Genomic DNA, 22,434 nt, shown 5'->3' with positions numbered 1-22,434 from the left:
ATGGTGTAATTTTCAAATAGTACTTGCACGTGCTAAAATAACTTCAGATATGAATAGTCATATTCTGAAAAAGACACCTTTTTCAATTGGCTCCATTCATGTCTGGAACAAATGCATTCACACATGGATTTATTTGGAAGTGGGTGTGTAGATTAATGCAGGGAGAAGAGTTTAGTTGAAGTCTATGGAACATATTTAATTTTACTTTTCAGTGCAATTTCCCTGTTCTAAATTTTGGAACTAGTAGAAATAATCACTTGCAGATAGATTGCTTTCTGTATTCTTACCTGCTTTTTCCTTTGAGAAGCTACAAGTAACTAGAAGATTTTATGTATAATGCCTTAGGACCCACAAGGATGACTCACCCAGGAGAATCTGGGAATTATTGACATGCATTACATTGCCTGGAATACTTGTAGGATGTTTTGGGTGAACGTACTTGCTGTGGTTCATAAACATTATTGGCATCTAACTCTGAGTAAATCTTATATCATGTACAGCTTGTACTGGCTCTGTTAGGAGGTATTGAATAGAAGAAAGAATAATACACTTCCCCTAAATCCATTACTTCTCCCATTGTAGTTTTATTAAAGTCAGTGAGCAAGGGAATTGTAAGAGATTAGACATTGTTTTGTACCACAGAGGAGCTCATTGTCACTCCAGCTGATGCAGTACCTGACTTGTTCTCTTTCTTGCATCCAGCTACTACAGCTTATTTAAGCACTTAACACAATTGAAAAACATGCTGTAGCCTTTTTATTAAACTGTAAAATTTAATTGTCCTCTAAAAATACCACTGTTTGTAAACATGGTTTTTACAATAAATTCTTACTTTGTCATTTCAGCCTTGCTCTCATAAATTGCCAGAAAAGCTCAGAAGAGCTGAGGCTATGCTAAATAGAGCTGAAAAATTTTTCCACGGAAAGCCATGAATGTAAGGACTGTGGGCATGGCGCACACTGTATATCTTGTGTTAACAAGGAAATGGGTGTACACACAATAAATTGGTTTTGGTGTAGCACAGTTTGGTTATGAGTGCTCCTTACCTCAAATAGCATAGTTCTCTGTCTGTATCTGAAAAACTATCACAGCTGTTTTGAAGGCTGGATGGAATACTAATTACTGTCTAGTTTGATCTCTCACATACCCTAGTTTAATTCTCACAATTGTGGCTGAAATTGAATGGATCTTTTAGGGAAAAGAATTAACCTTTATTTAAATATTTTCTAGCTAGGGATAAATTACTATAACTTGCATAAGCTGTACCAATGACTAATTATCTTTACTGTTTAGAAATAAGACACAGCTTTAGTCTTTATTTTTCAAGTTTCAACTTTCAGCCATTTGATTTCTGCATGCTAGTGTACTATGTGAGGTTTTTGTTCATTATATACATGTGAAATTCAGTAAGAGTGAAGGTGTAAGATTTAAGCACAGAGTCTTCATGTATAAGCATTTTTTTAAAACCTCTTCTTTTTCTCAAGTTTTTCAGTATTTCAACAGTTAGGTGTAGAATTATTCACATTGAGTATATAAACAGGTTAAAGATTGCCTTAGTCTTTCAATTACAGTACAGTTCATTTGCTTGCTGCCTTCAAGTTTTTGCAGTCCCTCTTGTGAGAGGGGGAAGTCCTCTACCTGGTGAATATTGTATCCACCCTTCCTTGTCTGCCACCCAGCAAGTGTATGAACTTGAATTTATTGTATTGAAAAACGTTGTTTGCTTTCACTAAATCTGTCTAGCAGTTCTGGTCACTAAAGACATGGTTCATGTTGTCAATTTACTATTCTCAGAATCTGTCATTAACGTGATTTTTATTTTTTACTTTTTTAGCTGTTGATGAAAGATAACCAGCTAAATGCAAGTAATTTGTTTGGAATGCCACCGGAAACACTCATTGGGTTTTCTATTTACAGTTATATTCTGAGACCTTCTGGTTAGGTGGTGTTGACTCCATTTAGTGTATGCAGTGGTTTTTGAACTACATAACTTATATCATTGAGCCAGATTCCTCAGGGAGGTCTGAATATATTAATTATACACTACTGCCTTTATTATTGATATGCTATGATGTTGGACTTGAAATGAGAGGAGCTAACTAACAAATACAGGTAACATTTTAGGTACTCCTTATAGCTTTTCTGAGGAGCACAGCACTGGAAGTGATAGAGGTTTGGACAATTGAAGCATTTTATTAAAAAGTATTTAACTGCTTTTGAAGAGTTTACAAGGAGCTGATCAATTTTTACATCTTGGAAGTTCTGAAGGGAATGAATAACATGCTGAGAAACACTCCATACTTCCCAGAGACATCTCCCTGGTTGGGGTGAAAAAAGCCTGCTGTAATCATGGTTGCTGTTTGTGGCAGCAGAGACTTTTGTGCTGCCTGCAGGATCGTGGAGAATTCACTTGCATTTTGAAGTGTGAAGTGATAATCCTCACAACTGCTTACTTCTTTATTAAATTTGCGGAAGTTAATTACACGCCCTGCTAATTTACAACAAAACCCTCACAATTCTTTGATGCCAAGTAGGCAAGTGAGTTTTCCAAGCTTAGTTTAGTCCCTCATGCTGCAAGAAGAATTCGGCATTGGCACACATTATTACTGTCATCCATCCAGAGAGTTTATTAACTTATGCACATTTTTCTACACAGTAGCATCTCATGAGCATGTCTTGACAAATCTCCTAAATGCAATTTAAATGTAGTATTTTATACTCTTGGAACTTTATTTGTTTAAAGTCCTGTTTAGCATTTGTGGGTTGACTACTCACCACCTTTGCAAAATGGGAGCAGGACTCACTGTATTGCCTATGGCTAAATATACCGAGTGTTCACATGCACTAAGTATATTGGCAGGGATATAGCCAGAAATTAACTGTTTTTAATACAGTGATATTTGATATTCTGGAATTTTGTTGTATTTCATATGCCTTGACAACTGTAAGTAAATTGGATTTTAGAAGGTGGTTTGGTGGCTTTTTAAATGGTGCTTGCTATAATGTTGCTCGCTGAAAACCAGAAGAAGAGTACTCCTCTCATCAAACAAGGGGAAGTGGATCATTCTGCTTGTGACAGGTTGACCTCAAAGTGTGCAACTGGAGAGGCCAAGTCTAATGAAACAAAGTGGATCAATGCTTGGTATTCTGTTATTAAGCATCTCAGAGTTAACTAGAGTAGTGATTAAAAGTGGTTAAATGACTGCTACGGTGATAGTGCAGATAAAAAGGCCACTTCATGCTCTTTCACCAAGCTGGAACAGAAGCAGTGAATAAAACTAGAAGTGGTGCTACATGAGGTACTGCCATAAAATGTGCTTTTTGTCTGTTTGTTTAGAGTGTTGGGGCAGCTGAGTGAAGAAAAAAATATGTAGAAATAGTTGCCTTTCTTCATATTGTCGTTAGTATTTAGCGGTGTCTTGTTAAGGGATCGTATCAAACCATATTTAAATGGGACATTACCATTGATGCAGGGCAGTCTGGGTTTATTGGTTTTGGTTTTGTTTCTGGACTGTCTGCCTTAAATGCCCTGTGGGGTGGCCGCCCAGATACTCCATCAGAGAAAATTTGATTTTGAATACTTATTTCCAAATTTTCTCTCTCTTACTGCCTCATCAGCTTCAGGTATAATGCTGTGTTTGCTTCTAAGTTTCCATCCTTTTATCTGAAGAAAGTTCTCAAATATTTTGCCCCCTTGTCTGTTAAAGCAAAATAAAATTGCAATTATACAGCTGTCAGTTTTCCCCAGCATATTCCAATTGTTGGTCAGCCTTCCCTACAGAAGTTACTCATGTTATTACTCCTTTAGAATGACAGTTGCAAACAGCACGAAGTCAGATACCTAAATGAGAACTCTGAAGAATTAGGTCTGGACCAAAATGGGTTGAGATGTGTCATTGTAGATAGCAGGTGAATATAGAGGTTCTCATTGCCAACTGTGTGCTTAGATAGGCTTTAGAAAAAACAAACTTTATTTGCTGCGTTGATGTTTGAAATTTTCTGGATGTTCCGTGCTCCGTACCTACCCTTACAATGCGATTAAAAGACACGTCATTGCTGCCTAAGCCTAACGGATTGGCTTTGTTATCTTGTGCTATGTTTTTTCTGTCAGTTTTTTATCGCCGCTAATTTTTATGTAGGTAGGTGCCTGCAGAATTAGTTAAAAACCCAAAATAGTGTGTAACCAAATTCCTTCACTGCTGAACAGCAGTCTTGGAGATTATGTTGGTTTTTATGTATCTATTTAAACAAAAGCTGAGAATAAAAATCTTAAATGAAGAGTACCTTTTGGTAGAATTGCTTCTGTTATCTTGTTTATACCCATTAATTAAAAAATAAAAAGCGCATAGGGTTAAAGATAAGATAGTACCACTGTTTTCTTCTTTATGTGTAATCTTGTTGCATGTCTCTACATAAGCTGTTCTGGCCACTCATCATAGTAACCAGCTGGGCCATTTCACCTGCTGGAGCCATTAAAGAGGACTCTCTCCCCCTAGATTAATCCCCTCCGACATTAGTTTTTTGCTCTGACAACTGGAGCAGGCATTCAGAATTTGCAGGTGGCCAGTGTGACGCACATAATTGCCTACAATTTTAGGCAATGAATAAAAATGGTCTACATTACTTGTCAAAGGTTGTATATGCAGTGCCAAGTGAGATCTATGGGAAGCCTTTTAGGGTTTAAAGAACAGTTAATAGCAAAGCTGCACAGTGCTTTTTTAATCATAATGCATTTGTAATATAGCACTTTGATCTTCTCCTTGTAGGAAATGGTGTTATATTAGCCACTTTTAAACATTTATGAGTGAAATTCAGTTATAGGAGAGTAAAAGTGATTATTCTTAGGCAGAATATGTTAGATTTCATTAAAAGTTTTAGCTTGCCCCTTCCTTGTTAAAATCTGTGGGGAGTCCTGTTCCTGGAGGGTTTCAAATCAGGATCTGAAGATTTAGAAGAGCTTTTGCCTTTTTTTTCCCCCCTACCCACTAAAGCAACTGCAAGACTAGAAAAGACTGTAGTAAATACTGATGTTATTTGTGGTTGTTTATAAATGCACTTCAACTGCATAGCATCAAGTGCAAAAAATTTTGTGTGCTCAGTAGTTCACAGAATGTTTCCTTGTATTTTAAAGATCCTAATTCTCAGTTACGTCAATTACAACCCCAAAAAATGCATTATTTAAAGCATGATCATAAATTATCTACAACAAAAAATAGGCGACTTTAAAATGTACTACTCCTAGAAGAGCCAAGTTTGACCTTTCAGACCCAAGAGCCTTTTATTAACACCTGCCTGTAAGGAGAACCGTGCCACACGCAGCTTTCGGATTCACAACCACAAAACTGATGAGGAAAGGCTTGAAGGGTTCAGTTTGTGTCACTTGCTGTTTGCCGTTTCCATTTCACAGATGATTAATCTTTCTGTGAAGAAAGGCCAGAGAAACAAAGCACATTGGGCTCTTCCTGCAGTTACTCCTTCTGAATGCACACTAGCTTGCTAACTAAAAGGCCTTTAGATTTCCTGCCGAGAGAGATGTTCTGAAAGTGAATGCAGCTGGTTGGAGGTCACCAGTGCAAGGCTCTTGCCATTGTGTAATGGAGGCTTTGGCAGGTTTCATTTTGGGGGGGGAGGGGAGGGAGGGAGAAGGTGTTGGCGAAAAATTAATGCAGAATAAAAAGGGCTTTGGCCATTTGAATGAATTTCTTGAAGGGTGGATCATCAATAATAGGCTCAATTTCTTTTGCTCACAATTTAAAAAAAAAAGATATTTGGTGTGTTTTTTTCCCACCCATTCCCTTTTCCTAATGGCATGTTTATGTTGTACGTGGTCTCTCCTGCTGGATGCTGAAATGTCGGGTCTTACAGAGTTTGAAAAGCAGTCTAAAATGTACTGATTTGTATACATATTTTATGCGCTCTGCTAGTTTTTGTGTTGGCGAGGGATGATATTTGAGTATTGTGTATTTAACTTCCTAATTATGGGATTTGTCCCTTTAATAACTGATACGTCTCTTTAGAGACTTTTGAAGCAGCAATTTCTATTTTTCTGGGAGAGTAAAAATTTTATTTTAAGAAAGGTATTATCTAATTTTTAATCTGTGTGTATGTTTTAAATATATACACACCTTGGTTAGGGAAGAGAATGATCTGATATCCAACTGGGCGTCTGACTTTGTGTTTTCTTGATCTTGTGTAGGATGTAATGTGCAAAATCAAGACATGGGTAATAGATGAAAAGAAAGCTGTCCGCTTCTATCATGATTGGAATGACAAAGAGGTAGGCTGTAAATGTTATCCCATAAATTGATTTATAATTTTGCTACCTGTTACTGTCTTTTTTTAAAGATTTGTTGAGATTTCATATCCATAGTGTATTGAATGTTAAATTTGTCGGCTGATAAATTATCTGTGTTTACCAGTGATCTATATGTTACACTTTAATTCTATTTCCTTCTCAGACACGCTATGAGGAAAACGGTCATAAAATTCACTCAAGTTGGTATAACTTGGTTTTAAAATTATTATCTATTTTCACTTCTAGATTGATGTTTTGAACAAACATTTGTTTTTTACTTCAAAACCGATGATCTACTTGGTTAACCTCTCTGAAAAAGACTACATTAGAAAGAAAAACAAGTGGTGAGTGTGTTTGGGTTATATATCTAAATTTATGAGTTTTTTACACATTTTAAAATAGCGGATAATTTCTTGTGCATTAAGATCACCAAAGATCTTAATTAAAATAGGTAGAAAAACTAATGTTGCACTTTTGTTGCTTGTTACGCTCCTGTTGACTTGCTGGTTGAGTTACAGTGCATATGGCTAAACCTTGAATCAAAGTGCAGAATAGAAAAGAATATTCTTTCCTTCCTTAACTTTTTGTGACTCCATTAACTGAAAAAAACAGACTTGATTTAGAAGTCCTCATTTAAATAAATGTATGGTTTTATGTGATACAATGCTGATTGGCTGAACAACATTTCTTTCATTCTGAAAGAATGAATTGAATACCACAGGACTAAAGCTATGCAAGTTGCACAGAAATCTCTCAAACTGTGGCGAAATTGCACATTATATCAGTACTTTTCTGTTTGCCGTTGTATGCCTGGCTTCCTTGCCACTTCATTCACTTTGCTTACAGTTTACAGGCCTGTTTTGATGAGCTTTAATGCCATGAACAGTTGCAAGTTTTAGTCAAGTATTCCTGACATCAATATTATGACTTCAGTACATGACAGCTATGAAATCAATCTATCAGACATGCAGTAAACTGGATGAAGATCCAACCCTAACGTGGTAGACATACGGTGGGAATCCACTATTGAGAAGTGCAGCTTTTAATGTGTCACTGGAAGCTCTAGCAGGGATAAATATTTGGTTTGTGGAGGAGGGAACAAGTAGTATACGATGAAGAAAAATCTTTAGCAGTTTATTTAGTTTAAAAAACCCAACCAACCAACAGACCTTTTCTTAGTATTCAGATCTTTAGACACTCTACTTGTGAGATAGTTTGAAGATGTATAAACGTATGTTTGTGAACAGATACATGCATGTAACTCATCCAAACAAATCAGAAGTATCTAAAGCGGAATATCTGAATTCTCCTAAAGTACACCCTCTGTTTCTCCCTGTAGTTCATTAAGTACTTAGATGCACATGGTTTCAATTTTCCATTAAAAATTCTCATTTCCATATGATATCAAAGAGTGAGAAGGCTTTAAACTGAAAAATAAACATTCATAGACTGGAAGCCAAAACAATAATTAATGTCAGATGGTTAACTCCAATAAATCATTAGAATAAATTCTGTGAAATTACTGCAACTAAAACTGTCCTTTTGATACTTCAAGACATTTTCTGTTAGTATTAAGGAACAGAATTTAACCTCTTTAACAGCAAACCCTCTCAGCCCAAAACACAGACTTTGCAATAAATTTGATAATGTAATAATGTAAGCTTTTCATATTTGGCCAAATTGTATGATTTTAAATTAATTTGTTCCTTCTTTGGGTGTTTTTTTTGGGCACGACTATTTAAACATTAAAAGCGGCTTTACCTGAGGAGGTATTTAAAAACGAGGTGGTAGTATTTGGTCTGTTATTGTCAGCTGGTATTTTTTCAAAGTACAAATGTTCAGGTTTCCTAAGATTCACTGTTAACAGTATAGACACAGAAGTTTATGTGAAAACGGATGAGTTGGTTTTGCTGTCCAAAAAAGGATCCTTGCACCTGTATTTGGATGATTACAGGTAGAGCTCACTGGCTCTAATTGTACAGTAAATACCATTCCCCAGACCCTAATGGTAGACAGACTACTTAGGAGACGCCAGTCTGTGATTTAGCTGTCGCCAGTCACCCCATGGTTTTTGTGAGCCTGGTTGTGATGATGACATAGTTAAACCCAATTGAAAGCAAATCTTTGTATAAATTGCAATTTTTAATTTGTAAAATATCAGATGTTTGAGTTTAGGAGTTATATAATGAAATGATTTAACTGTTTCTGTTACAATTATTGATTTTGTTTTTAAAAAGTATACCCAGATCTCATGGATGTGAGTGTAATTGTAGCTGAAAGATCAAAGCCTGGGTAGCTGAGTGATGTTCCAGAAGAGAATTTACCACATAGCCATTTTCAGTACAGTTTCTGCCTCCTGCTGTTCCTATTTTCCCTCAAGCTAGCCATTGACTACCCCCTGTGCATCCCTGCTCGTAAAAAATGATTGAGGAAGTATTTGTCATGTATTTATGAGTGGGAAACATTGTGTGATAGGGAAAGGCATCTACCAGAACCAGAAAGATTGCCATTTTCTTTCATTCAGCCACTCTGCCACAGCTTTAAATCCTCTGTTTATGCAACATAGCTTTTATATTTAAGAGCAGAATAAATGTTTTCTATGAGGGATGCTAACGGTAGGCTTTTGTCGTTTGTGGGGTGCAAGCAGATGCAAATGATTAGAATATATTTTACTGTTAGATGCCACTTAGTTTGTGATTTTTGTTGTTATTTTGGGGGGTAGAGGTTGATATTTGAAATGCAAGCCACATTCGGTCTAGTCATTCAACTTGAAAAAGTTTATTTCTGAGCTTAATTTATAATATTACTATAACAAAAGTAAGGTTAATGCAGGAAATGCTCAGCAGTAAAATGTTTTATTAAGACTTGTATAGCTATAAAGGTGTTTAAAATGGCAAAGAAGAGGAAAGGCTTTTTCATTGTGGGTAGAGAGGAAAACTAAAATTGTCTTTGTTTTAATGGGTCACTCTGTGAGAATTAATAAGCATTTTAATTGTTCATTAAAACACACTTACATTTAAGTGCTAACATGTTATTTTTCAATCCAAGAAAAGAAGGAAACACTGTGAAAGATAGGACCATTGTGTGTTTGAGTAGGCGTATTGACCTTTTGAAAGATGTAAAAACTGGAATGGCTCCAAGCAGTTACTTGCTGGTTTTAACAATGTTGAATTAGTCATTCAGTTGATTTATGATTAAGACCTAGCCCCTGAAGAGCAGATGACATGGCAGCTGTGTTAGTTGCACTTGTGTTATGATCAGATGACAGTAATCATGACGTTGTATGGAGGAATCCACTGGAACTGTTCTTACTATATATTGCTGTGACCTGAATGGATACTTAAGCCCTTTTTTTAACAATTCCTGATGGGTTTTATATGCATGTAGTACCTTAATTTGGTGTACAGGTATTTGAGTTTTACCATGAGGGTATTCTAAATGAGCTTATTCATTGTCAGTTAAAACTGCTTTCTGAGTCACAGAATGTCACGTAAATCCAGGGCATGAGATTTATCAGTCCTTCACCTAATGAAAGGTTTACATTTTAGTCTTTCTAAAGAGCATGCTTTTAGCTGGTCATAATATGAATTCCAATTATGAAATATATTGAGTTAATGAATGGGTGGTTGTACTTGACCATGCCTAGCATACTGTTTGGTTCAGTATTTTGAACTTATTCTTTGCAGTGAGCACCAGGAATACTATTATGTGTCAAAGCTGCATTGACTGATCTTTTGACTGAATTTCTCTCATCTAAACAAGTGGGTTTTTCCATCCTAAGCATAGAGTGTAATTGGAAGAGCTGATTACGCTACAAAAGGTTTTCTAATATCTATAGCATTGTAACTAAGTTGTCTGAGAGTTGATACTGATTTTTTTAATGTTGTTTTCTGTAGTGTAATTCAGAGTTGTTGAGTATCTAAATGTGCCTTAGTGTTATTTTAAAGGGATTGTTTCTCAAAAATCTTATGGTAGACATTCTGTTAACAAAAATAAGTTGGGTGGTGATAGGTTATGGTACCTCTCTTGAAGTATCTTACTCCTGTATTTAGAAAGGTGGCATGTATGTCATAATAACCTTTTTCCCCTTAATTTTTATAGCATTTTTGATGTTCCTAAGCTAGAAAGGGCATAATTAGGTGAGAGAAAAGGTGTATCTTTTCTGCTGTTGTGTTTCTGAATGTCACTAACAGAAGTCCAGGGTAGGTTATAGGAACAGATTAAGCAAGCACAGTGTATGGATCCAGCTTCTCTAAATCTGTTAATTTACAACTGCCCAAGACAGCTATTATATCCTTAATAATTTTTTACTTATTTTTTTTCTATTAATTTGTCCATTGACCTTGTGAACCTGAGTATACTTCTGGCATGTCAATATCCTGGAGCAGGGACTTCCACAGTTTTAACTATGTGCTATGTGGAGAAGTAGTTCCTTATGCTTGTTTTGGACCTGCCACATCATAATTTCATTTGATGCTCCTTAGATCTTGTAGTATGAGCGTGAATAATCCTTTTCTATTCATCTTTACCATATTGCTTCAGATGTTCCAAATATTAAAAAAAGGGGGAGGGAGGGGATCTGACATAAAGAAATATGAAGGCTAAAGTACAAGGAAGCCTTAATAGACTTGAGTATGTTTTAATCTGCTTTGTTCACTCTTTAATTTCTAGACTATTTTGGATAGAAAGTTATTTTCTGGTGGTAAATGGAGAGTTGGTGGTTCTGGTTGTATTTCTGTGAGTAAATACTCAGTGGTAGAATAGATCTGATAGTTGTGTGTTCACTGTCTTAGCAAAACAGCAAGGAAGGTAAAGTCATATGCTGGTAGAGAAAGAGGATGGTGACAGGAGAAACGCTATCCAGAAGGTTTTCATGGCTTCACTACTCCTGTTAAAAACAAGAAAAGAACAGAAAATTTAGAAGAAACTCAAAAATAAAAAAACATTATGCTCCCAAACTTCCCCTTTCACCCTTTTATAATTACTGATTTTAGAGGAGTCCTGGGAATACTATTTTTGTACAGAACCTTTTAAAATTGGTTAGCAATAAATATTTGATCTCTATGAAAAAAAAAAAAGGGTGTGGGGGGTGAGAGTCCTTCTTTACCATTTTTCCTGCATTTTGGTTTGAGAACTTCCAAAAGGACATTTTAAAAAACAAAAGAAACAAAGGTTAATGGTAATACTAGTGTGACATACCTTGAAGCAAAATGTGTCCCAGAAAAACACAATTTTCTTTCGTTGTCCAAGTTTCAGTCCCTTTCAGATGCTGTCTGAAATAGATAATCTCTGCAAATTTTGCTGTAGAACAAACAAAAAAAATCTCACTTGGACCAAACACCTAAAAGTCATTCTTCTTCTAAAAGGAGGGATGATGCTGTTAATGAGTCTTCACGGTGCAGACAAACAGAATTGCGTCACTTAGGGCAAACAGTTATTTGCAAATAGCAGCATATTAGTCATGTAGCAAGACATCCGAGGGCAGAATTTTCAATACTGTGAGCTTCTGAATTACATGTATTTTCAGAGTTATATTAAGTGTTTACTTAAATATACTATAGATCATACGCTCATGGATGTTTAGGCAGACAAATTTTATTCTTATAAATATATTTGAGAACATATTTGGTGTACAGTTCTTTTAATCATAAGTTGTAATGCTGTTGTGGTGTTGAGATGTGTTCTTGACACAGCTCCTTAATGATTTAAGGCTGTCTTCTGTGCTGACAGATTTGGAAAATTATATTTTTTTAAAACTATGTTGCAATTCTCGTCCCTGTCTTATAACTGAAGTGTTTTTTAAAAATGCTTAAATATTATTTATATTATCTGTGCATCAATGGAGTTTTGCACACATAAGTTGTGAAGTCAGGTACTCAAAGTTAACAAGATCCAGAATTCAGACTTCCTGTTGCACCTTTACTGCCTGATCGAGAGAGAGTACTGTACAGCTCAGGTTGTTTTAACTAGAGGATGGCATATGTTTTCCATAGCATACTTAGCTGCTGTAGGAGGGGCTAGTGCATGCTTGGTTGCTTAATAAAAGTTATTCTATATTAGATCTTATACAAATTAATTTCTCCTCCCATCAACCAACCTAACGGCAGCCTCTTTTCTTTCCAGCACCTTTGCCTGACATTGCCAGTTGACTTCTTGTAGTCTTACCAATTCTAATGACTTTTCACTTGTTCTGTCTACCCCAAACTTTTTTCCCCACTCTTTTCCTAGCTGACACGTTCTCTTCGGCTTTTTGGCAGATTCTCTCTCCCTCTTCTTTGATTTCATCCCGTTCTTGCTGGCTTAGTTCTAGTCCAGTCCTTTGGTCTGAATGAGTTCTTTCACCAGACTTCCTGCTTTGCTTTCCTTTCCTTTGCCTTCTCCTCTGGAGTCCCTGTCCATCTGAATGTGAATGCATTTATTTTGGGTAACAGCAGGTGTGGGGGAGATGTCTACACATGGTGAAGATGGATCCCTGCTCTCACCTCAGACACAGACACGCCTTCTAGGAAAATCCCACCTTCACTCCAGTGCTCTGCTTGCACACAGGTGTTGTGAATGATAGAAATTAAATCTCTGAGACAATTCAGTGTTAAATTTGAGCAGTTTTGCTACTGAGGACCTGAATTTCTGATCTGGATGGACTTTCACACAAATGTGACGATATATTTCTACTACAGTGTTAGCTCTGTCCCAAACCTGAAGTCTTGGCTTTAGCATTAGGACAGTAAAATATTTCAAATAAAATGTTTCTGGGGTGAAAAAGGTTTCAAAGGTGAAACCTTTGAAAAAGGGTGATGCTATATGGTGAAGCTGTTTTCAAAAATTTCAGTCCACCTGGTTACAACATGGCAGTTATAAATAGCTGCAGTGCAGGTTGCAAAGTCAGGAAGTGAAGCCTCAGGGATTTACTTATGATATATTGAGCCTTGAAGCTGGTAAAAAGGCAGAGGGGCGGTGGGGGAAGGTAGAAGAGGGAAACATAGTTTTTGAGAAGGCCAAAGTCCACTCATGCAAATAAAGGGAGACAGTTATTCTTGAAACACTGTGAAGGCTGCAGACTGTAGAGAGCGGGGTGACCAAAGTAATGGAGAAGTTTCTGCAGTGTTGTGAGACATGATGGCCCAGCATACCACAACACCAACCACCAGCCTGACAGCCATAGCCCAGCAAGTCTCCTGGTGTTCTCTGAAAGCATCCATGTGCATCAAGCCAGTTAGACTAATGCAAAAGAACTGTGTATTAACACTTCATATCAGTGAGGCTGTGCTGAGTAAAAGCAGCTGTAAGTAACTTTTCAGCTTCTTCGTTGTATGATCCCTGTCTTAACCAGCTGCCCATCACACCAGTCCTCCTTTTGAACAATTCACTTGTGCTTCCCATTTTCTGTCCCTTTTCTTCTTCTTCTCTCTCCAGATGCTCTTCTTGGTGTTTTTACTTTTCTTTTGGCTGTCACCACAATAATTTCTGAGCTGTTTGTACACAGCTCAAATATATTCTGTGGGTGCACTTGTGACATTGAATTATGGCAGCTTCGAGTTCAAATGCTCCACCAGTTTTCTAGTTGACTTGCATAGTCTTATGAATTGTTACCTGCTAATGACACTTTTTTAATCTACCATGGCAGTTCATAGAATCAAATAATTTGTGTGATATTTTATTTAAACACCTGGATTTTCATAGGCAAATTCTAAAGTAACAGATGCTAGCTTCAACAAGCAAAAACCTAACTGCTTATAAAGTTACCTTAACCTGCACTGGATAAGAAGGGACATTTTTATTTGTATATACTGTCTGAACACTTTAGAAACTTTGTTTCTTCCTTTTCTTCATTGGAATTGGGACTTTTCAATAAATATTATCACCTTTACAAATTTATGATATGCTGCTTACTATATATAGTACCTGGGAGAAAATGTGTGCCACTAGATTTCAAATCAATTAATACACAACTTTGTTTCACTTGGTGTATGGATAACATGAGCAGTGAAGAGGGGGACTTCCACATAAAAATTGATATGTGGTGACACTGTCAAAGATAATGATGTAAATTTTGTTGCGAAATCATTGCAGTGGGACCTATTCCTGACTTGGGATGTGTTGTGAGGTACAACAAAGCTGCTTTTTCAGACTTCAGCCTCTTTAAAACTGAAGAATGCTAAAATCTCTTGGAAACAAACCCGAGATGCAGAGTTATGTCAGAGTAGAGATTCTGTTACTGCATAGTGGATACGGAGAAAGCAGAGACTAACAAATAACTACTTTTCTTTCTTCCCAGTGTGGTGTGTGCAAAGGACTCACTTCACTTTCCTGCTACTTTCCACTGTTCAGGAAGCTTGTGCCTAGTGCCCCTTTTCCTTGCTGTTTCCCTGAAAGTGCTGCTGGTCGAATTCTAGACAAAATGTATTTTGAGAAATCTTCTGCAGTTTCATCTGGAAAGAAATAGTGTGTTCTGTCAGTCCTCTTTTTCAAAGGCTTTCCCAATACACTTCGAGTGATTTAAGTGTATTTTGTGTGTCGTTGTGGTCCTTAACTGAACGTTGGTGTTACAGACTTAGCCGGCTAAACAATGTGCTGCTTGCTTGCCTGGATGCAGATTTCTAGTTTTTTGAATCAATTCTTCTTTAGAACACTTCCCTCTTATTTATTGTAGGTGGAGCATAGCTTTTGACAGTGTATAGTTCTATGTCATTGTTACTATATTAGTTACTGGCAGCTAAAGGAGTTTGGGAATTTTCAGTAGCTTGGTATCTTTTTTTGATACTCTAAAGTGAGATTTTTAGTTTCTGAGTGTCTCATCTCGCTTTCTATGGCTTACAGTTTTTAGATTTGGACTAGGTTCTGTTTAGGAAAGCAGGCATCTCTTTCGTAGCACTCTGAGCTAGTGAAATCTTAAACACTGAAATGGAATAACTGAAGGGGAAACTGTTTTTCTCACTTGTCTTTGTTACAGAATAGAAGAAAGGGGAAGGGTAAGCAACTTAAGAACCTAGCTTTTATATTGAGGAGCAGATTCTTTAATTTACAGTATATTCCTGTCCAGGGTTGTTTTTCCTGAAGATCATCAACACAATCCCATCAACAGGTATGTGGGGATTTTGATGGAGACTAAGGGACTGCCCACCATCTCTCTACAACATCCATTACCACATTCACTGCAGTGATTTTGGATTTAATAACATTGATGAGAGAAAGAGAAGGAAGTAAGGTGAAATAGTCTACTCAATTAAATGTTCCAGGGATAAAGATTATTGTTTGATTGAAAATGAGTGTCTGAATCTATGTGGAGAAGATGAGCTCTGTTCTGCCTTTTTCTGTTTATTGTTGACTTATAAAATCTTTATACATGTCCTTTGTGATGCAAGTTCCAAAGATCCAGTTACACTTCTCTCATTGCAGTTAAAATGCTATCTGCTAATATGCTGTAGCTGTATCAAGTTACCTTTGTCTGCATATTTGAAACTCAGGAGAATTTTGACAGGGAAGGCCAGTGGACACTGCTTACATGGTTTGGTTTATGAGGTCAAAGAATAACTTATTTGTCCCATTAATGAGCAGATCTTAAAAGTAGGATTTTATTTTTACCCTTTTTTGCTTTACAAATCAGGTAATAGAGAATTGTGCAAGACGTTATTATTCTCAATGGTGTTTGTTTATTCTTAACTTACTGTTTAAGTTAAATATTACTATTATTACTGATTTATTGAGCCTTGTGCCTTTGAGAATGAGCATTGTTAGCCTTTGTCAGCTAGACAACATAGAAGCAGAAGTTGTGCATAGTCCACAAAGCAAATAAATTACTCTTTCAAGGGAAAACCAGATACTAGGGGTATGTGTCCCCAGCTTTTAGTATCTACTGGGTCATTATTATTACTATATCTGACATGGCACTTAAAACCCAAGTTGTGTTGTGTGCCTCCTATTGAGAATTTGTAAGAGGAGAGGAAAGCAGTTGAATGCCTGTAGAGAGGTGAGTGGCTGTGGTCTCACTTGGTACAATGGGAGCAGTGTGAGTAGCTCCTTCTCTGTGTTAGGATCTGATACCTCCTTGCTGCTTGTAACCAGTGGGTTTTTAGAGGAAATAGTCTTTCATTCTCCTGGTAGACACATCAACAGTTGTAATAACTGGCAGATGAGCTTCATTTCAGAATTTTTTTTAAAGCAAAAACCCCTTTGATAATATTGTCTCCTACTACGTAATAACAAGAGTTATATAATAACTTCAATATTTCAGTAACTCTGAAATAACTCATATTGCTTTTACAAAAACATCTATATGGGGAAATTTTAATTTGGAATTGTAATCAGTGTCATTATAACATTATCTCTTAAACAGTGTCCAAAACAGTAAGTAACTTTCCTTTCATAATCTGTTACTCAGTATTGGTATATCTGATTTGCAGACAAGTACATAGCTGTACCTCTATAATTCTTACTGAATTTTTCTAGATCCTATCTTGAAATGTTTCTTGCTATGACATGCTATAGAGTTCTTTTAATCTCATGCAGTTCTCACAGGTGAAGTTATTTTCATCTACCATTCTTTTGTCTCATTGCCATTGATATTTGAAATCTTTGTGGAGTCTGGGAACAATACTCATTTTGAAATTGTTCTTCATGAATGGTCCACAGCATCTCCATTCCAATGTGGGAACATTTTGTGCGTTACTGTTCTGCTTCCTACAAACGGGCTAAATGGGAACATCAACCAATCAAAAATCATCTATTATAAACAGAAAAATAATGTTTAAGGAGGAAGATTCTTTTATGCAACTGGAAATAAAGGCTACTGTTGCTTTGGCAATCATTTTTCACGTATACTTTTGCTCGGAAGTAAATGATTTGTTTCACAATTGGCAGACATTTTTCTGTGATTATTTTGAAAATCTGATTTAAAAAAAATAGTTTTCCTTTTAATTTTATGGTTATTTACAGCTCAATTTTATGTATTAAGTATATGGTAACATGTTTTAATTTAACTTCTTGTTTTTCCAAAGGAACGTTATTTACCTTCTAAAGTTTTGTCAGAGTATTTTATTTTCACAGCTTGAGTTTGTTCTAATGACTAATACTAATGACTAATGTTCAAATGTTGCTAGTCACTAGTTTTACAATGAATAGAACTGTGTATCCTTATCTTGAAACCATGAATTGTGTTTAGATTTGAGATGAAAGTTTGTAGGTTATATGTGTTTAATAGATGAACTGTCAAATGAGATGCTTGGTATAAACATCTTATTATGCTTTATTACCAGTGCTTGACCTTAATTATTGTTCATTTGGAGAGAAGTTAAATAAAATAAAACTGGGGATTTACTGTGCTCTGGCAATAGTTTCTAAAGCCTGAAGAGAAGTTTGGAAGATAAATATTTGAAAGAGAATAAGTGCGTGTGCTGGCTTTTGTACTTCATTGAGTTGAACAATGAAAATGCATTAATCGGATTCACTGTATATCAGGTCTCACTCTCATTTTCATGCACTTGCATAGTGTTACACTTCTGAAGAGAAAACTTGAAATCTAAACAAACATGTTTTATTAAGAAAAAAGAAACACACCTAATACGTTGAAAACGTTCACAATTTTGTCGATCTAAACCATGTGATGGTTCTTCCAGCTTATGTTTTATTTCAGAGGCTCATTAAACCTGTACCTGTTTTTATTTAATAAAATCTTTATGTTCCAGCATACTCAGATTAATGAAGTGTGTGTGCATGTTCAGTTTCCCATAGGATTTTAAAAATTATTATTGTTTAAAAATAACTTTATTGAGGGTAAATCTTTGTCTTTGGCTCCCTCTATCTGCCTGTCTCTGACTTGGTGAATTGATGCTTTTTATAACTCAATTCATCAGATAGATTGGAATCAGCAGATAAGATGTCTGCAAGTATTCCATATGGGCATTTTGTTAAATACATGATAGAGACATGGACGACTAGTAACAAGTTTAATAATTTAAGCTTAAAAAACAAGCTTTGTGTCTTTGCGCTTAGACAGTATATTTCTAAAATACTTTTCCATTCTCATCAAAATCTGATTTCAGTATTATGTTTTCCATAATGATACAGCTATATGCTCAAAGTTGTATTAAATAGAAATGTGGTTTTAACTGCCTGTCTTTCAGTAGCTTGTGGTTGTGTAGCCTTTTGTTTCTGATTTCTGGTCATGTTAGTACCCTATTGACATAGAAGGTAACGGATTGTTCTCTTAGTAATCTATGACAAACAGAAATGATTTGAGATGCTAAAGCTATTTCTGACAGAAGATACAAAGTTTTGACAAACATGCATGGCACAGCAAGTGTCCAATTCTATAGAGCAAAATAAATGCAAACCACCATTATGGGGAACACAAACAGCCTGAAAGCAAGTTATCAGTAAGCAAATAATTGTTGAACTGTTATGAATGGAATAGGATGTTGAAATAGGGCATGATTGGCTGATGTTACATATGTCCTTGATTACCTTCCTTGTGCTTTTATCCTAATAAGTGACATTCTTTGTATTCCCTTGGATGGCTAGACAGTCTGACACTGAAGAAGAATAAATATTGCGTGTGGTACACATTAAGCTGTCATCTAGGACAGCATTTATAAAAAGTAACTAGAAAAATTCATAAGAAATTCTGCAGTGCTACAGTTTTGTGGCTCCAGTCATAATTGTCAAAGTTCTTGACATATTCAGGTCTTCTGAAATGATTTGGGTTTACAGTTACTTGGTGTATGAACAATTATTAAGGATTCATCTGCTCTGATGATGCAGACTGTTAATGTTAGTTCTTGAAATGTTACAATTTCATTAAAGACCATGTAGTTCAACAGAAAAAAAAAAAAAAAGACAAAAAAAAAAAAGGGAATAAAACCCCAGAACAACCCAATGTGTGGTGTAGGTAGCTAGTCCTCTTGCAGAAGTCAGAACCAGGAGATGTATATGTAAGAAAGATAAAATAGAAGTAACTGATAAAATTGAAAAGCTCTTTTTCAAATGCTCTTTGTGGATCTTAGTGGAAAATCTATTATGAGCATTATTGTTACTATTATTTTACTCTGGAAATAGACCTACTTTTTGTGTAAAATATCAGTCTTCTGATTTTTTTCCACTGACTTGAAATTAAGACTCAAAAGCAACATAGCAGGATATCATCATCTCTGCAAGGGCAATGGAGAAAAACCCTTTTGAACTATCTAAGCTGATGAGTTAGTGTTTGAATGGTAATTATTTTAATCTTTAATTTTGAGAAGAGGGAAGTGTAGTTAGATTCTTCATACTGTTAAGTCTTTGAATGTCTTGTGATGACTTGTATGTTGACGAAGAACTATTCATTGGCTCCTTTGTCTTTCCATGTATTTATCTATTGCTTAGCATAGTACCATGATAGTCTCTGGAGTCTGACAGAATATGTCACTAAAAATATTTTGAAGGGTTCTTACAGCTGTATCACTGACCATGTCAGTGGGGCATTCTCAATGTATACTGTATTCATGGTATAATCTGATTTTGCTTCATATGAAAACACAGTCTTCTTCCTTTTGTGGCTACACCTCTCTTCATTTGTGATGGTATTGTCTCGCTTGTGACATTTTTTAAAATTATTTTACTGTATGAACAATACTGTTTAAAGAAAAATAGCCTGTTACCACCTGAGGACTAACAGTTTTATAGGCGACATTGTGCTTATTCTCATCCCTCTTCCAAGTATAACTTACAAGACTTCATTGTGAATAGCTTGGAATGGAAAAATAGAGCTATTGGGTTTTTCATAAATTTGCACTTAATGCTAATTGAAAAACCTTAAAACAGGTCTTACAGCAGGGTCGGGGATGTGTGAAAAAAAATGTTTATTCCTGGAAACAGATACAGCTGAAACACCTGTTTAGGCTGAAGAAAGTTTTCTTCAAGTATAACACTGCTCAAATGTTACAGGTAACTGTTAACTCTGTAGACCACTACAGAGCACAAAATATTTGCCCAACTGGTAAATTGAACTGTAAGTCCCACTGTGGGAAATTGCTTTGCTGTGCTCCAAACAGCAGTTATCTTAGTAATTGTACCTGAATTCTTTTGTGGCTAATAGACAGTTGATGTCCTTCTTACCATGACAGAATTATTTTATTGCAATATTATTAGTTGTAACAATTTCAGGTAAGTTGGGTTTGTGTAGTTTAAGATGGGCTGAGTATGATTTTTAATTGGTGCTCTGAGAGCACTGGTTTTTGAGTTGAGGATGTGCATAACCCCACATTTCACATTCTAAACCGGCGCTCACAACAAGGAGCTTATCAGAGCAAATTGTCTAGTCCATCCCCTTCCTCACTCAAAACCTAATGACCCTTTATCATCATGGTTTAGATTGCTGGACACAGATGTGAGAAAATACAAGTAATCTACAGGTAACTACAGTAGCTGTAGTGATGTTCTCAGAGAACTGACTGCTGGGAAGATAAAAAGCTTCCCACAGAGCCTGTGACTTTCCAGCAGCAAAGCACATCATGAGCTCATACATGAAGTTTTATTTGCTGAAGATTCACAATAAGATGCATTAGGACATTCAGCAGGGTCTCTTCTTAGATGAGCACAAGAATTCAGTGAGGTTGTTAGTTGATGCACTAGTGCATGGTTTCACACTAAAACTAGAAAGCCCAACAATACCAATAATGTTTCTTTTTGAGAACATCACAGACTATAGCTGTAATATGATATTGATGATAATATAGTTTGTTCCTTGGTAGTAAATGCTCTAATGTTGTTGGACTTTTGTTTTTCTTGTGGAAAGTATTCAGGTGGAAAGCAAAAGTTCTTTAGGAAAAAAAAATGCTGGCTGTTGAAATACAGATCTAGCACTACATGATGGATATAAAGGTAGAAGTAAAGTCTTATGTGAAAGGACTCTTATATGAAAATCATCTTGCATATGATTAATTTTCATCTTTTTCTCAGCATTTTTTGTTGTAATCACGAAGCAGATCTAAAAATCTGTGTGGGTGCATACTTTGCTAAGGAATGGGAAGGAAATAAAATATTTTTCAGATAACTATCATGTACCTTAAGATTAAGAAGGTAATGTTCTTTTTTACTGTTTTTGCAAATATTTTTTGTAATTCAAGAAGCTGCTGCGATACAGTTGTGTGGGGTTTTTTTGTGTGTGTTTTTATTTTTTTTTTTTTTTAATGATTCAGTAAGGTTGAAATGTATCTATTAAACCACATTAGAATGATCAATGTGAATCAGTCTGTCTGCACTTTCATTCTCTTCTAAAGTAACTGAAGTATAAACACATTTACTTATATAGAAAAATAAATTTGAATGCTGAAACACCCTCCGCCCTCCACCCTCTCTGTTTTTTTAATCATCTGTAAGTTTTGGTTTTGTGAGGAGAGAGAACATGGCATGAGAGGTACAGGTCCTCCACAAATAAGGATCCATACAGGTTGGTATTAATTATTAAGCAGGCAATAAGCATTATGGTGGAGATCTTTACAGAAAATGCTAATTCTGCTGAGCCACTGACCATAGCAGCAGTCTCCTTAATTTTATGTTCTGTTGTTGATCTTGCATGAGAGGAAGCTACAAGACACTGTGAAAACTATCTACTGTTTGCTGTTCTTCATTGCCACTTGCCTCTATTCCACTTTTTCAGCCCATTTTCCGGCTTATGTTGACCTAAATGGTAAGAGGCAGAACTTTGTATTACAGAGCCCAAAAGACACTTTCTAAGAAAGTATTTTCACTGATTACACATACCTTTTGGTTCATGATAAAGATATGCAGAAATATTTTCTCTTTTTCAGTAGCAAGTAGGAGCTACAGGAAAAGAGATATATTCTCTTGTTCTATTTTGACTTTTGAGGAAGACAAAAGAAGTAAGGGGGTATACATATTGTAAGATTGATCCCTCCCCTTTTTTAATCTTGAGATTAATTATAATGAAATCCGTGTACAAATTGCAGAAAACACTTGATATAACCTTTTTATGATATGTACTGTGTTTTATATTCTGTAGCGTCTCTAGTTCCCAGCTACAGTAGATGTATGGGAAAAACAGAAAAATGTTGGCTGTTACAAAGTTTTGTTTGAGCTTTTTAAACTGAGTGATTAGCAGAAATAATGACCCTGTCAGCCTTAATCACATTAAAATGTGGTTAACA

At 35.8% G+C, this 22,434-nt stretch overlaps 1 protein-coding gene across 1 annotated transcript in view; it reads left to right on the top strand.

Annotated features, from left to right (window-relative positions):
- The window catches only part of OLA1 (Obg-like ATPase 1), a 101,835-nt gene that overhangs the window by 55,311 nt on the left and 24,090 nt on the right, over window positions 1-22,434 (top strand). Inside the window, exons 5-6 of the mRNA XM_008934991.1 lie at window positions 6,197-6,277; window positions 6,542-6,639. Coding sequence (XP_008933239.1) covers window positions 6,197-6,277; window positions 6,542-6,639 — 179 coding nt within the window. The remainder of the gene's footprint in view (window positions 1-6,196; window positions 6,278-6,541; window positions 6,640-22,434) is intronic.

Source organism: Merops nubicus, unplaced genomic scaffold (assembly GCF_000691845.1).
Source record: "Merops nubicus isolate BGI_N331 unplaced genomic scaffold, ASM69184v1 scaffold19392, whole genome shotgun sequence".
Lineage (NCBI taxonomy): Eukaryota > Metazoa > Chordata > Aves > Coraciiformes > Meropidae > Merops > Merops nubicus.
This window is presented reverse-complemented; position numbering and strand designations above follow the sequence as displayed.